This window comes from Ailuropoda melanoleuca, chromosome 2 (assembly GCF_002007445.2).
Source record: "Ailuropoda melanoleuca isolate Jingjing chromosome 2, ASM200744v2, whole genome shotgun sequence".
NCBI classification, from domain to species: Eukaryota; Metazoa; Chordata; class Mammalia; order Carnivora; family Ursidae; genus Ailuropoda; species Ailuropoda melanoleuca.
The window spans coordinates 85,871,751-85,888,167 of NC_048219.1; the positions used below are offsets into that span (position 1 = coordinate 85,871,751).

Consider the following 16,417-nt stretch of genomic DNA (forward strand, 5'->3'; position numbering starts at 1 on the left):
CTGTTCCATTGGTCGATGTGTCTGTTTTTGTGCCAGTACCATGCTGTCTTTGTGATCACAGCTTTGTAGTACAGCTCGAAATCCGGCATTGTGATGCCCCCAGCTTTGTTTTTCCTTTTCAACAGTTCCTTGGAGATTCGGGGCCTTTTCTGGTTCCATACAAATTTAAGGACTATTTGTTCCAGTTCTTTGAAAAATGTCCTCGGTATTTTGATCGGGATAGCATTGAAAGTGTAGATTGCTCTGGGTAGTATGGACATTTTAACTATGTTAATTCTTCCAATCCATGAGCATGGAATATTTTTCCATCTTTTTATGTCTTCCTCAATATCTTTCAAAAGTGATCTATAGTTTCTAGGATATAGGTCCTTTACGTCTCTGGTTAAGTTAATTCCAAGGTAACGTATGGTTTTTGGTGTTATTGTAAATGGGATGGATTCCCTAATTTCTCTTTCTTCAGTCTCGTTATTCGTGTATAGAAATGCAACTGATTTCTGGGCATTGATTTTGTATCCTGCCACCTTACTGAATTGTTCTATAACTTCTAATAGTTTGGGAGTGGATTCCTTTGGGTTTTCCATATAGAGTATCATGTCATCTGCAAAGAGAGACAGTTTGACTTCTTCTTTGCCGATTTGGATACCTTTGATCCCTTTTTGTCTTCTGATTGCTGTTGCAAGGACTTCTAGTACTATGTTGAATAATAGTGGCGAGAGTGGGCATCCTTGTCGTGTTCCTGATCTTAAGGGAAAGGCTTCCAGCTTTTCCCCATTGAGAATAATGCTTGCAGTAGGCTTTTCATAGATGGCTTTTATGAGATTGAGAAATGTACCCTCTATTCCTACACTCTGAAGGGTTTTAATCAGGAAAGGATGCTGTATTTTGTCAAATGCTTTTTCTGCATCAATTGAGAGGATCATATGGTTCTTGAGTCTTTTCTTGTTGATATGATGTATCACATTGATTGATTTGCGAGTGTTGAACCATGCTTGCATCCCAGGTATGAATCCCACTTGGTCATGATGGATAATCCTTTTAATGTACTGTTGGATTCTATTAGCAAGGATCTTGTTGAGGATTTTGGCATCCATATTCATTAGAGAAATCGGTCTGTAATTCTCCTTTTTGAGGGGGTCTTTGCCTGGTTTGGGGATCAAGGTAATATTAGCCTCATAGAATGAGTTTGGTAGCTTTCCTTCTGTTTCTATTTTTTGAAATAGCTTTAGGAGAATAGGTATTATTTCTTCTTTGAATGTTTGGTAGAATTCCCCAGGAAAACCGTCTGGGCCTGGAGTTTTATTATTTGGAAGGTTGTTTATCACTGACTCAATTTCTTCATAGTTAATTGGCCTATTTAAGAAATCTATTTCTTCCTGTTTCAGTCTTGGTAGTTTATAGGTTTCCAGGAAGGCCTCCATCTCTTCCAGATTGTTTAGTTTTTTGGCATATAGCTGTTGATAAAAGTTTCTAATAATCCTTGCAATTTCAATGGTGCTGGTCGTGACCTCTCCCTTTTCAGTCATAATTTTAATAATCTCAGTCCTTTCTCTTTGTTTTTGGACAAGTTTTGCCAGTGGTCTGTCAATTTTATGGATTCTCTCAAAGAACCAGCTTCTAGTCCTGTTGATCTGCTGTACTGTGCTCCTGGTTTCTAATTCATTGATTTCTGCTCTAATCTTGGTCAACTCCTTCCTTGTCAGTGGGTTAGGCCTGTCCCTCTGTTGCTGTTCCAGTTTCTTGAGGTGAGAATATAGAAACTGCATTTTAGATTTTTCTATTCTTTTGAGTGAGGCTTGGATGGCTATGTATTTCCCCCTTAGGACTGCCTTTGCAGTATCCCATAGGTTTTGGACCGTTGTGTATTCATTCTCGTTGGTCTCCATAAATTGTTTAATTTGTTTTTTGATTTCCTGGTTTATCGAGTCATTCTTGAGCAGGATGGTTCTTAGCCTCCAAGTGTTTGAGTTTCTTCCAGGTTTTTCCTTGTGGTTGAGTTCCAATTTCAGAGCGTTGTGGTCTGAGAATATGCAGGGGATAATTTCAATCTTTTGGTATTGGCTGAGACCTGTTTTGTGTCCCAGAGCATGATCTATTCTTGAGAATGTTCCATGGGCATTTGAATAGAATGAGTATTCTTTGGTTCTGGGGTGTAGTGTTCTATATATATCTATGAGGTCCAACTCGTCGAGTATGGCATTCAAAGCCTTTGATTCTTTGCTTAGTTTTTGCCAGGGTGTTCTGTCTATTTCTGATAGTGGGGTGTTGAGGTCCCCTACTATTACTGTGTTCTTATCTATATGTCTCTTTATTTTGGTTAAGAGTTGGCTTGTGTATCTTGCTGCTCCCCTGTTGGGGGCATATATATTAATAATTGTCATATCCACTTGTTGAATACTTCCTTTAAGAATAATATAGTGCCCTTCTGTATCTCTCTCTATGGCCTCTAGTTTAAAATCCAGTCTATCTGATATGAGAATTGCTACTCCAGCTTTCTTTTGAGGTCCATTTGCGTGGAAGATGGTACTCCATCCCCTTACTCTAAGTCTGAATGCATCTTTGGGTTCAAAATGAGTCTCTTGTAGACAGCAAATGGATGGGTCATGTCTTTTTATCCAATCTGCAACCCTGTGGCGTTTTATGGGAGAGTTTAAGCCATTTAGATTGATAGAGATTATTGACAGATATGATTTTAATGATGCCATTTCTCTTTAAAGTCTTTGTATCGGTTGTGACTTGCTGCTCTGTATCACTCTTGGGGCCTTTTTACCTTTATAGAGCCCCCCTTAATATCTCCTGTAGGGCTGGTTTCGTGGTTACGAAATTGGTTAATGATTGGCGATTTTGGAACGTCTTTATTTCTCCATCAATTCTGAATGACAGCTTTGCTGGATAAAGGATCCTTGGCTGCATGTTTTTCTCTGAAAGAGCTTTAAAAATGCCCCCCCAAGCCTTTCTCTCATTCCAGGTCTCTGTAGACAGGTCTGACGTAATCCTGATACCTTTGCCTTGGTACGTGAGAAATTTCTTTGCCCTGGCCGCTTTCAATACTGTATCCTTGGATCTAATATTTGCGAATTGCACTATGACATGCCGTGGCGTAGGTTTGTCCTGGTTGAGCTTGGATGGGGTCCTCTCTGCCTCTTGGACACGAATGCTTGTTTCCCTTGCTAGATTAGGGAAGTTTTCAGCTACAATTTGTTCAAATATCTCTTCTAGACCTCTGTTTTTCTCCACCCCTTCAGGGATGCCGATGATTCTGACATTGGATCGTTTCATAGAGTCAGTAATCTCCCGTAATCTACATTCGTGGGCGTGGATTTTTTTAAGACCAGCTTCTATTTTCGTTTTTTCTTCTACTAACCCATCCTCCAATTCGCTAACGCGTTCCTCTGCCTCGGTGACCCTGGCCGTCAGAGCCTCTAGTTTTGACTGCATTTGGCTCATAGAATTTTTAATTTCTGTCAGATTCGCTCTCATTTCTGCCCTTAGGGATTCTATATTCTCAGCAACGCTTTCTCTGATGCTTTTTTCAAGTTTACTCATCATCTTGACCATTGTTGCTCTGAATTCCATTTCTGATAATTGGGATACATCCATATGTATTAATTCTGTGGCCGAGGCCAATTCTGTGGCAGAGGCCACAGACTCATTATCTTTTCTTTGCTGGGGGGGACTTCTCCTTCTCGTCATTCTGATGAAGAGAGATTGCAGGGTTGTCCAGAGCCCAAGTGTTGACTGGGACCCAGGCCGTGCGCCCTTGTTTTATAGAGATCTTAGGGATGTGGGCTTCTTCCTTAAAGAGTTTATTTATTTATTTGAGAGAGAGAGAGACAGTCAGCAAGAAAGGGAACCCAAGCAGAGGAGTGGGAGAGGAAGAAGCAGGTTCCCGGTGGAGAAGCCCGATGAAGGACTCCTTACGGAGCGTTGTGATCACACCCTAATCCGAAGACAGGTGCTTGGTGACTGCGCCACTCAGGCGCTCCGGGTTGTGGGCTTCTTGATTTTTCAGCCTGCCTTCTGGGGGAGGGGCCTGCCTGCAGGTACTCAGAAAACCCTGTTTGGGTAGAGTCTCTGTGTCCCTTGCGAGGGGGGATGGGGATGGGCACCCTGTGAGCCGGTATTTCCGGGCTTTTGTTCTCTGGCGGCTTTCCCTGGCGGTTTGCTATGCCTCTTCTGAGAGAGCAGCAGCGGCTGAAATTCAGCCTCTGTCTCAGAACAGAGGGATCGCGGATCGTTCTCCACTGATGTTCTGGCCACTTTAACTCTGTTTCTGTTGGTGCTGCTCAACCCTGCAGCATCCCGGGCTGTGCGCCCCACACCCGGCGTCCCAGCCCTCACTTCCAGGGCCGGCACGTCTCTGTCCTTTGTGTTTCCAACCCCGCCCGCCGCCAGCCGCCCCGCGCGGGCTCCCGGAGCTCCCCGTCTCAGTCTGGTGTCTCACGGGTGCTGACCGCGAGTCCGCCTGCTCCCCCGTGCAGGTGGCCCTCCAGCCGCCAGCCGCCCCGCGGACGCTCCCGGAGCTCCCGGTCTCAGCCTCGATCCAGTGAGCACACCGGAGCTCCGGAGCTCCGTGAGATGCTTGGTGGTGCACGCTCCCGGCTCACGGACTCAGTCTGCCGTTTCCAGAGTGCGGGTCCGCGGTCCGCCCACTCCCCGGTGCAGGTGGTCCGCCAGCCGCCCTGCGAGCGCGCTCCTGGAGCTCGCGTTCTAAGTCTGCTGTCTTGCGGGTGCCGTCCGCGAGTCCGCCTGCTCCCCTGTGCAGGTGGCCCGCCAACCGCCAGCCGTCCCGCGTGCGCTCCCGGAGCTCCCTTCTCAGCCTGCTGTCTCAAGCGTGCGGGTCCGCGGTCTGTCCGCTCCCCCTTGCAGGTGGCTACCGCTTCCCGGCGCCCTGACACGGCGGCTCCCTCCCCCTTCTGTTTAGCTTCCGATATCTGTGCGCGGTTTCACGGCTCCCCGCTTCGTACCTCGATACTCAGCGCTGGAGATGTTCATTTGTAGAGATCCAGATGTATCTTCCTGCGTCTCAGGCTGATTCCGTGGATATTCCTGCTGGTCTGGTACCTATCCAGCTCAACTCAGGGGACCGGCTGAAAAAGGGGTCCCCTACTCCTCCGCCATCTTAACCTCCCCCGTTTACTCTTTATAGTACATTTCCCCTGAATTTCTAGGTTTTAAATTTATTATGTGTTATTTGATGCAAAAGATGTATAGGGGCGCCTGGGTGGCACAGCGGTTAAGCGTCTGCCTTCGGCTCAGGGCGTGATCCCGGCGTTGCGGGATCGGGCCCCACGTCGGGTTCCTCTGCTGGGAGCCTGCTTCTTCCTCTCCCATTCCCCCTGCTTGTGTTCCCTCTCTCGCTGGCTGTCTCTGTCTCTGTCAAATAAATAAATAAAATCTTTAAAAAAAAAAGATGTATAATAATATCAAAAGTCAAAATCAAATTTTCTCCTTTCTTGAGAGAAAGAAAACTCTTCTTTCATCCCAGTAGAATGATCTTTCCATTTGAGGGCCCTGACCTAAGCCTAACCCAAGTCCCAAGGTCTAAGTCCATGTTCCTAAGAAGAGGTCTGTACAAATTTTCGTCCATGGTCACAGCTTTTATTCAGGCTCTATAACTGATTTAGTGGATGCTGCCAGCTGGTATCCTGCTGTTACCCAACAGGGACATAATGGCCAACAAGTAACTTGTTTGCTAACCTGTGCATGATCACGCTTGTTTTCATAGGGTGGGTAGCTGCTAAGACCCATTGCTAGCGTGATCTGGTTACCATTAATCTTACTGAGTGCCTATTGCAGAGGATTTACCTTCTCTGTAGAGTAATAAACAAATAATTAATAGGAAGCCATGATTACATAACCTGAGCAACGAGTTATAAAGGAGTTGGGGTTAGATTTTATTGTCAGCATTGACTTCCTAGAAAACACTGTTGCATAAGTTTGACCATCTGGGACATGTCTTCTCTGTGCTTCAGGTTTATAACAATCATGGCTCCTGGACTTCAGAATTGTTCTATGGGTACCTCATTCAAACATTCAGCAATACTATTTATTGAGTGCATATATGTGCCAGGCACTGTTCTAAGTACAAATTCAACAAATCCTTAAAGTGAAATCCTTATCTTCCCTTCCTCAAACCAACTGTTGTTCCTGCAATTTCTATCTCAGTGCTTGCATCAACATCCACCTAGTTATCCAAGGCAGAAGCCTCTGGAGTCTATATCAACGTATCTTTCTTCCTCAGCCCTATATCCAATCAATGACCAAGTCCCCTCAAGTGTGCCCTCACCAATCTAAAGAATCTATTATTCCTTTGCTAACCCTGCCTCAGTGCCTTTGCCCTGTGGTCTCCCTGTCTTGAACATTCTTCTCCCTGACTTCACACAGCTGGCTTCTTATCATTCAGATCTTAGCTCAAATGTCATCTTCTTGATGACATGCTCTTCCATCCACCCTATTCAGAGCTGCTTCCCAGCCCTATTCTTTTTTTTTTTTTTAAAGATTTTATTTATTTATTTGACAGAGAGAGAGACAGCGAGAGAGGGAACACAAGCAGGGGGAGTGGGAGAGGAAGAAGCAGGCCCACAGCCGAGAAGCCTGATGTGGGGGCTCGATCCCATAACGCCGGGATCACGCCCTGAGCCGAAGGCAGACGCTTAACCGCTGTGCCACCCAGGTGCACCCCCCCCAGCCCTATTCTTAATCTCATTACCCTGTTTTACTATTTGTTCTCACCAATACTACCTGATAACTTATTTGTACCCTCCCCACCATTTTGTCTTTCTCCATCACTAGAATCTAAGCTTCATAAGTGCGGAGACTTTTTCTGCTTGTTCACCCCTGTTCTGGACACTGGGGATATGGCCAGTATAATCATTCTCTATTGCTCTCATCTGGCAAAAGTCCAACCCTGGTAAGCTCCAATACTCTTAACTATTCCCTACTTGCACTCAACTCACACCATACTGGCTGGTGTCATGACCATAAACCTTGCTGCTCCTTGGCAATGATACCGTATTTCTCTAGCCAATTCACTATTCCACAACCCAGATAACTATTGCACACATTTCCCTCCTAACGCCTCCAAAATCCCATTCCCCTTCCTCAAGCTCATCTGATGACTTTGCTTCTTATTTCACCTAAACAATAGAAACAATCTGAAGAGATCTTCCACATACTCTCACTACCAAATATGTCTGTATACCATGCCTCTGCGTGTTCCAGGTCATGAACTGTCTGTGCTCTCATCTAGGTCAGCCCCTCCTCTCATTCAAGGACATCACTCCTGCAGGATCAGTTTTTCTGTCTACAGGATCCTTCCCATCAGTATTCAACATGCTCTAATATCACCCATCTGAAAACAAAACAACTCTCCCCTTGAACCCATATCCCCCTTCAGTTACTGCTCCCATTTTTCTATTCCCTCTTACAGCAAAACTCTTTGAAAGATATGTGTGACATCTCTTTCTGTCTCCACTTTCTTTCTTCCTGTTTTCGTTTCTGAACCCACTCCAATCAGGCTTTTGACTCCACGATATATAGAAATCATTCTTGGCAATATCATCGATGACTACCATACTGCTCAATCCAGTGTTTCTTTTTCTATTTTAGTTTATTCCACATCTCAGTTACATTTGACACAGACAATCACTCCCTTCTTGAAATTCCTCTTCATTTGGCTTCAGGGACACCACACTCCTACTTCTACTATATCACAGGCTGTTGCTCTTAGGCTCTTCTGCTGGTTCCTCCTCAAGTTCTAAATGTTAATTGTCCAAGGCTAAGTCTCTTTTATAATTTCAGTCATTCCCCAGGAGGTCCTATCTAGTACCAAGGCTTAAGGTCCATCTGAAAATGATGACTTCCATATTAATATATTCAGTTCCAACCTCTCCTGTGAACTCCAGACTAATCTACCTGATTATTCAAAATCTCTACTTGGATATCTAAGAAGAGTTTCATGCTACTGTGTCCAAAAATGAATTTGTTTTTTTATTTTTTAAAAGATTTTATTTGAGAGTGGGGGGTAGGGACAGTATGAGGGCAGGGGAGGAGGAGAGGGACAACCAGACTCCCCTGGGAGTGGGGAGCCCAACTCGGGGCTCTATCCCAGGACCCAGAGATCATGACCTGAGCTGAAGTCAGAAGCTTAACCGACTGAGCCACCCAGGTGCCAGATGAATTCCTTTTATAAACTGAAGTATAGTTGACATTAAAAATGAATTCTTGATGTTCCTCAAACCTCCTCATTCTCAGTCTTACCCCTTCCATAACTGGAAACTCCATTCTACCATTTGATCAGGCCAACTCCCCAAAATCATCCTTTATTCCTGGACTTTTCTCAGATGCTCAATCTGTTTACCTTATAGACTCTACCTTTGCAATATATCTAGTATCTGACCCACTACTCATTGCTCCACTGCCACCATGCTGGCCCAACAACTATTATCTCTTGCCCAGACTCCTGCAATGGTCTCCTAACTGGTCACCCTACTTCTACCCTACCCCCTTCCATACACTCCTTTCATACACCATCTAGAGTAAAACTTTTATAGGTGTTATCTTACTAGTAGTTGACTTCGGAGTTTCTCAGCTACCTTTCCTAGCTGTATTTTTGATGTCAGACTCAATCCACCAAGAGAAATTTTGGCTTAAAGCTAGGACCTTATCGCTGGTATTATGCTAAAACAAATGTGCTTTCAGTTAAAAATAATAAAGGCTCTTTTGTTTGAGTGGCAGATGGTTGATACTGCTGCTTTAGTGGATGTCTACCTACAGAACCTGGAGGGGAGGAAAAAAGTCAAACACAGAGATCAGGATGCAGAAATCACTCACGAGCAACCACAAGGGCAGAAGCCCTCCAGAGAAGCCAGGAAAGGATACAAATCTCATTTATGGTTTTGAAAAAAATATCAAGTAGGAAATCAGTGTAGCCCCATTATGGAACTGTTTCTCTTTCACCTTAACATGGATAACTACCTGATTTTTATTTGCTTATTGCCTGTCTCTTCCTTTTAAAATATACGCTTAATTTAAAATATGTCTAATATAAGTATGCTTTACTTAAATGTTCTGCAAATGAGGCTAGTGGCCTCTATATCCAGTGCCAAGAGTGCTTGACACATGGTAGGTGCTCCAAACAGTGTTTTGGGTTTTTATGAATAAATCAACCCGAAGACACCTCTTTTGTAGCTCAGAACTAATTTCTCCCTTTTATTTTAAGGGTAGATGAGACTCGGGGCGGGGGTGTGCAACTTTAATCTGAGTTTACTGAAGATAGAAGCACCAAAGTTAACCTAAATGTGACTAGTATTTTGATGACATTACCTAGAGAATAATATGGCTCCTATTCTAGCTTTCCTCATCTAATGTGGGGACAATTCTAGTACTTCTTTATAGGGTTACTGTGAGGGTTAAATAAGAAAATAAATACTTATAAAACCCTAAGGGCAACAGCTCTAACTGCATCATTACTGCAGTTTTTATTTGGTTATTATATATCAGTGGTACACTACTAATTATAAATTACAACGTCATAAATCCACTCAAAGCTGATGTTGTCATGGTGATCCTTAATCTAACACATTGCTTCAATTTGTTCCCCATAATTCACTTAAGAAATTCATTGCGGTAATGACAATTTTCATGATTTTAATATCCTACCATTCAGAAGTTCCTAACTTTGGCCTACGGCCAACAGGGAGTAAACAAGGGGATTTCAGGGCCCAAACCAATTTATCACTGGTGCAAACGAACTGAGCACACCATGCTTTACATTCTTGCTGTGAATCGCTGGAAGTCAGGGACCATGTCTTACTGAATTCTATAACCCCAGAGCCCAGCAAAGTCAATAGTATGTACCTGGCGCATAGTCAATGGTGCTAATAAATCAATGGTGAGCATAGTCCAACCTCCGAACGAGCGGAGAACACGCAGAGCACAGCCGGAAAAAGTGAAAAATGAGAGCCAGAAAGCGAACTAGGTGTACCGCTAGCCCCAGTACTCCGAGCAGGAAGCGTCCTCTGGCGGCGGCTGCGCGCTGGGATCCGCCGGGGCGCGTCGGAAGGAAGCGCGCGGGCGCCGCGGGGCGGAGCTTCTCTGGGCTGCATGGAGAGCGCTGGTCCCGCGAAGTGTAGGGGCTCCATGCCGGGCTTCCTACGTGCCCTTCAGACCCGGAGCCGAGGCGAGGCGGCGCGGGCACGGGTGCAGGAGCAGGACCTAAGGCAGTGGGGCCTGACAGGTCAGTGGCCCCGGTCCGGCTTCCTCCGGGGCCTGTCATCTCGTTGGGACTTGCCCCGGCGAGCCGGGGGTCCCCGCGCCAGGAACGGACCTTCGGCGCCGCGGGTGGGCCGTCCTGTGTGTTTTGTTTTGTTTTACCTGAGGGCTCCAGGACCTTTCCTTCCCGCCCTGCGGTGGGGCAGGGCGCCGATGACCCGGGTCTGGGGCCAGTTGGCCATCGCCCCCGCCGGCGCAGCGAGGGGTTGGCGGGCGCAGAATGAATGATTCCGGACGGGGAAGCGGGGCGGGGCGGGGGGAGGACGACGACTCAGTGAGACCCCTGTGCCGAAGGTAAGCCCTTTCTTTCCCTTTCTTTCTGAAGATGCAGAGGACGTCCTAGCGCCCCAAGAATGTGTGTTGTTTAAAGTTTGTGTTCCGGTCGGTTTGGAGGCCTGGCCTGGGGGTTTCATGAGTTGCTCCTGTAAAACTATCAGAACTCGCCTACTTGCATCAGCTGTCTTCCATCATTTAGCGTGCACGTGCAGTTCTTTGATAATTTCCCATTGGTTAATTCTCCCGCAGTGCTCCATTTTAAAATGCAAAGCCAAGCAATGTTTATTAGTTCTTACCTTACCGCACTTAAGTGTATTTTATTTATACCAGTCCTTCCCTAGAATCTCTGAAGCTCAAAGCTCTACAGACAGCGAGGGTGACACCATCTCCTGTGGATGGAAAAACTCAGGCCTTATTTTCTTATTTCCTGGCTACACTTGACTCACCACCTAACCTCTCCAGTCCTCGATTTTTTGAATTATAAAATGGGGACGCAGAGCATGCTTTAACTGTATTATAGAAACTTGGATCAATAATAATCAGTGGTGTAGACGTTAATTATTTATTCAGTGTTACTGGGAGCCACATACTTTGAGTTGTTAGGTACAGAGATGCACAAAACACAATCCGACCCTGCCCTACCAGAGTTTCTACGCTGGGGACTGTGAATGCTTCCAAAAGTATAAACCAATATTTATTAAACCTCTCGTTACGTACTAAATGCCAAGGAAATGAGGTTTTGTTCATTCTCAGAATGAAACAAAAGATGCAGTTCTGTATCCAGCTTAGAAGAGGAATGAAGATGAATGGGTGGGATACCGACACGAAAAAGACCTTTCCTGCGTCGCTGAGGCTATGTGAATGAGTGTATCTGTGTCTGTAAGGAGTGTGTATCCAACCTAAACAGAAATTTATAGACTGGTGATTATGTGGGTATCTTACATATTTGTGTGTGCCTATTCTTTGCATGTGTTTTTAGGTGTGATGCTTTGAGAACATTTGTGGGAGAAGGCTAAATGAAGTGTGCTCATTGATACAGATAATACATCTGGAGAAATGTCATCTGATGTGTGTTATTTTAGTAAAAAGTAGGAGACATAAGACGTTGCACTTTTGCTTGTTGGTGAATTAGTTAATAAAGAAGGAAGTAGACACATGTGGAAACTTAGTGATGGGAACAGTAAATTGGTAGTGGAGGGAAAGAAAAAAATAGAAAACTGGTATACACAAAAGAATAACCATTGAATATTATAGCTTGAAATTCCTGTTTCTGTTTACTAGAATTTTTATGTTGCAAAATGATTTTTTGAGAGTTGGTTAAAAATCTTCACTGATTTTTTTCTCCTTATTGCAGAAGTAGTACATGTTCTTTGTAAAACATTTAGAGTAATATTCTTTGCATAAAAAAAATTTAATTGCCATAATCCTCTTACTGTTAATATGTTCTCATTTATCCTCCCAGTCCTTGATCTGTGTGTGTACATATGATTTCTTTTTTTCTTCTCTGAGGCAGGGTGTGGAGGGAGGGAGAGGAGCAAAAATGGGGTTTCATATGCATACTTTTTGGAAACAGTTTTTTCTTCTAATATCATTTAGTCTTTCCAGTCATTTTGTCTTCTTCAGTATCATATTTAGTGGATACAGATCTTTCAGTGAATGGATGTGCCATAGTTTAACCAGTCAAATATGTGGGTATTTCAGGTTTTGATTTTTTTGTGGTTATAAATAATACTAATAAATGTCCTTGTAACCAAATATTTATTACATTCATAAATTTTTAATTCTTTCAAGGCAGCATTTCTAGGCCAAAGAGTATGTGAAAATTTTGCTCATTTCTCCACATTCTCATGAACACTGATATTTTCTGATTTGAGAAGTTAAAAATGTTCTTTTGTTTAATTTAATGTTTGTTTCCTAGTATTGATGGACACTTGGATATTTGTCTTCTTTTTGTTCCTTGTGTATTTATGTTTATTGCCCATTTTTTAACTGTTTGTCTTTTGCTTTGTTCTTGCTTGCATTGATATTAAGTATTTGCTACAGGTATTGGGAATATGTTTTCTAGTTTGTCTTTTGATTTTGAGGTGTGTGTTTGTGTATTTCAGTGGTGATGTTTAAAAAATTCTTTGTAGTCCAATCTTTCAGCCTTTTTCTAAATTTTTGCCTTTAGTATTTTGCTTAGGTGGCGCTTTACTACTCTGAATTTATTGTTGTTGGCTTAATATTTTTCTTCTAGTACAGTTATGATCTCTTTATATTTAAATTTTTATTTCCCCAGAAATTTATTAGGAGGGAACTCGACTGTCTTTTTTTTTCTCTCAAATATGTAATGGATTAGCCACTTTTTGAAAACCAATGAGACAGGTATTTTGTTATGCAGTGTTCTTCCCAGTGATTAAAAAACTTTTAGTTAGGGGCACCTGGGTGGCTCAGTTAAGCATCTGCGTTTGGCTCAGTTCATGATCCCAGGGTCCTGGGATCGAGTTTCGCATTGGGCTCCCTGCTGAGCCTACTTCTCCCTCTGCCTGCTGCTCCCCCTGCTTGTGCTCTCTCTCTTTCTCTCTATTTATTTATTAAATAAATAAATAAATAAATAAAATCTTTAAAAAAAAAACAAAAACCAACCTTTTAGTTGATCTTCGTCCCCTGAATAGTATCGCAGATAGATCCCATACATTCCAGTGAACTTCAGAAACCCAAAGAACATTGGATCATAAAAGTGCGTTAGGACCACTTTGTTTTTGGAACATGCAGACCTATTACTTGTGCTGTTTTTCCTGCTTTTCCGCGATAAGCATACCTCAGAGATACTGCAGGTTCGTTTGGTTAAAAACCACTGCAGTAAAGTGAATATCACAATAAAGCTAGTCAAGTGAATTTTTTGTTTTCCAGTACATATAAATGTTATGTTTATATTATACTGTAGTCTAGTAAGTATGCAGTAGCATCATGTCAAAAAAAAAAGACCAATGTACATACCTTAATTAAAAAATACTTTATTGCTGAAAAATGCTAACCCATCATCTGAGCTTGTAGTAAGTTGTAATCACCGATCACAGATCACCATAACCGATACAACAATAATGAGAAAATTTGAAATATTGTGAGAATTACCAAAATGTGACACAGAGACACAGAGTCTCTTTTGGAAATGCTGTTGGAAAAATGGCGCTTATACACCCATTTTACTCAGGGTTGCCACAGACCTTTAATTTATAAAAACAAAACAAAAACAAAAACAACACAGCATCTGTGCAGGTCAGTAAAGTGAAGCACAATAAAATGAGGTATGCCTGTACTCCTCACCCTCCTGAGAGGTAGGCAAGAGAATTCAAACAACTCTGTGATCTCTATGATAGATATAGCTGATGGCACTGTCACATTTATTTCTTCCCCAGCCCCCAAGTCTGCTTTACCACATCCTTGAGGTGATAAAACAAAAGACTACATTTCCCAGACTCCCTTCTAGTTCTGTTGTACATGATGGCTGTGGGAGATTTGGAAGGGGAAAATGTGGGAGAAGCCACAGTCTGGGAGGGATTTGGGTTTTCTGCATTTCTCTTGGAGAGTAGTCTGAGCATCCATTTTACTGGCGTGGATTGTAGCTGAGGTGGGTGGGTCCTGGAGCTGACAGTTGGACTAATGGTCGTGTGAGATAATGGAAAATATATATTGGCTCTGTCCCCTGGTTCCCAGAATAGGGTTCCTGAAACCCTTGTAATTTCGTGGGTGACAGAAGTATCTTTCGTTCTAAAGAGGTGACTCTGGGTATGTTCCTGGATGGCTCTTAGGTGGGGGCTGGTCACAAGAAAGGACAAGCCATAATTAGAAGCTTGGAATTTTCAGCTCCAGTCCCCATTCCCTTGAGATGGGATAAGGGCTGAAAATGAAGTTAATGATTGATGATGACTACATGCTGAAGCTTCCATTAAAAATCCAAAAAGTACAGGGTTGGGAGAGGTTAAAATGGGATTGTTTTCTTAATATCTCTAATAGCTTGTTGTAAGTGTGTAGAAATGTGACAGATTTCCGTATATTGATTTTGTATCCTGCAACTTTACCGAATTAGTTTATTCTAATAGTTTTTTTGGTGGCGTCTTTAGGGTTCTCTGTATATGATATGTCTTCTTCAAATAGTGACGGTTTTACTTCTTCCTTTCTGATTTCGATGCCCCCTTTTTTTTCTTCCCTAGTTGCTGTGGCTAGGACTTTCAAAATACTCTGTTGAATAAAAATGACAAAAATGGGCATCTTTGTCTTATTCCTGATCTTAGAGGAAAAGCAAAGCTTTTCACCATTGAATATGATGTTTGCTGTGGGCTTGTCATATATGGCCTTGATTATGTTGAGGTATATTCCCTCTCTACCCACTTGTGTAGAATTTTTATCACAAATGGGTGTTGATTTTTGTCGAATGCTTTTTCTGCATCTATGAGATGATCACATAATTATTATCTTTCATTTCGTTAATGTGGTATATCAAATTGATTGATTTGTGGATGTTTATCCTTTTATCCCTGGAATAAATCCCACTTGATCATGGTGTGTGATCCTTTTAATGTATTTTTGAATTCAGTTTTCTAATAGTTTGTTGAGGTTTTGCATCTATGTTCTTCAGGGACATTGACCTATAATTTTCTTGTGATGTCCTTGTTGGGTTTTGGTATCAGGGTATTATTGAACTTGTAAAAACAATTTGGAAGTGTTACCCCCCAACCCTTCTTTTTTTAGAAGACTGAAAAGAATTGGTATTAATTCTTCTTTGAATGTTTAGTATAATTTACCAGTGAAGTCATCTGGTTCAGGACTTTTGTTTTTTGGGAGGTTTATGATAACTGATTCAATCTTTTTACTAGTAATTGGTCTGTTCAGATTTTCTGTTTCTTCAAGATTCAGCCTTGGAGGGTTGTATGTTTCTAAAAATGTATTGATTTCTTATAGGTTGTTTATTGGTATGTAATTGTTCGTAGTAGTCTCTTATGCTCATTCATATTTCTGTGGTGTTAGTTGTAACGTTTCCTCTTTCATTTTTTAAAAAGATTTTATTTATTTTATTTGAGAGACAGAGAGTAAGCAGGGGTAGGGTCAGAAGGAGAGGAAGAGAATCTCAAGCAGACTCCATGCTGAGCATGGAGCTGGATGAGGGGCTTGATCTTAATGACCCTGAGATCATGACCTGAGCTGAAACCAAGAGTTGAACGCTTAACCAACTGAGCCACCCAGGTGCCCCTCCTCTTTCATTTCTGATTGTATTTATTTGAATCCCTTTTTTTCTTGGTGGGTCTAGCTAAAGGGTTGCCAATATTTATCTCTTCAAAGAACCAGCTCTTGGTTTTAGTAATCTTTTCTGTTGTCCTTTTAGTCTCTTTTTCATTTATTTCTGCTCTGATCTTTGTCATTTCATTCCATCTGCTAACATGGGCTTTATTTGTTCTTTTTCTAGTTCCTTGTAAAGTTAGGTTGTTAATGTGAGATTTTTCTTGTTTCTTGAGGTAGGCATTTATCTCTGTGAACTTCCCTCTTAGAACTGCTTTTGCTGCATCCCATAAGTTTTAATATGTAGTATGTACCTTTTCATTTGTCTCATGGTGTTTTTTAATTTTGCTTTTGATTTTTTCATTGACCCATTATTTGTTCAGTAGCATGTTGTTTAATCGCATGAGATTTTTCCAGTTTTCTTTTTGTAATTGATTTCTAGTTTCACAACATTGTCATCAGAAAAGATGCTTGATACGATTTCATTCTTAACTTAAGGCTTGTTTTGTGGCCTAACATATGATTGATCCTGGAGAATGTTCCATGTGCACTTGCAGATTGTGCATTCTGGTGCTTTTGAATGGAATGTCCTATATACATCTGTTAAGTCCAT

The 16,417-nt window shown here is 42.3% G+C and overlaps 1 protein-coding gene across 4 annotated transcripts in view; it reads left to right on the forward strand.

Moving 5' to 3' along the window:
- The window catches only part of CHD1L (chromodomain helicase DNA binding protein 1 like), a 223,784-nt gene that overhangs the window by 151,704 nt on the left and 55,663 nt on the right, over window positions 1-16,417 (forward strand). For 2 of the 4 annotated variants that reach the window (XR_004623404.1, XM_034654191.1), the window contains exon 1: window positions 10,080-10,237. The exons of the other annotated variants lie outside the window; for them this stretch is intronic. Coding sequence is in view for 1 of the 2 variants with exons in the window: in XM_034654191.1 (XP_034510082.1) it covers window positions 10,105-10,237 (133 nt within the window). In the remaining variant the exon portion in view is untranslated. Of the gene's footprint in view, window positions 1-10,079; window positions 10,238-16,417 lie in introns of those variants that run through there. 4 annotated transcript variants of the gene reach the window in all.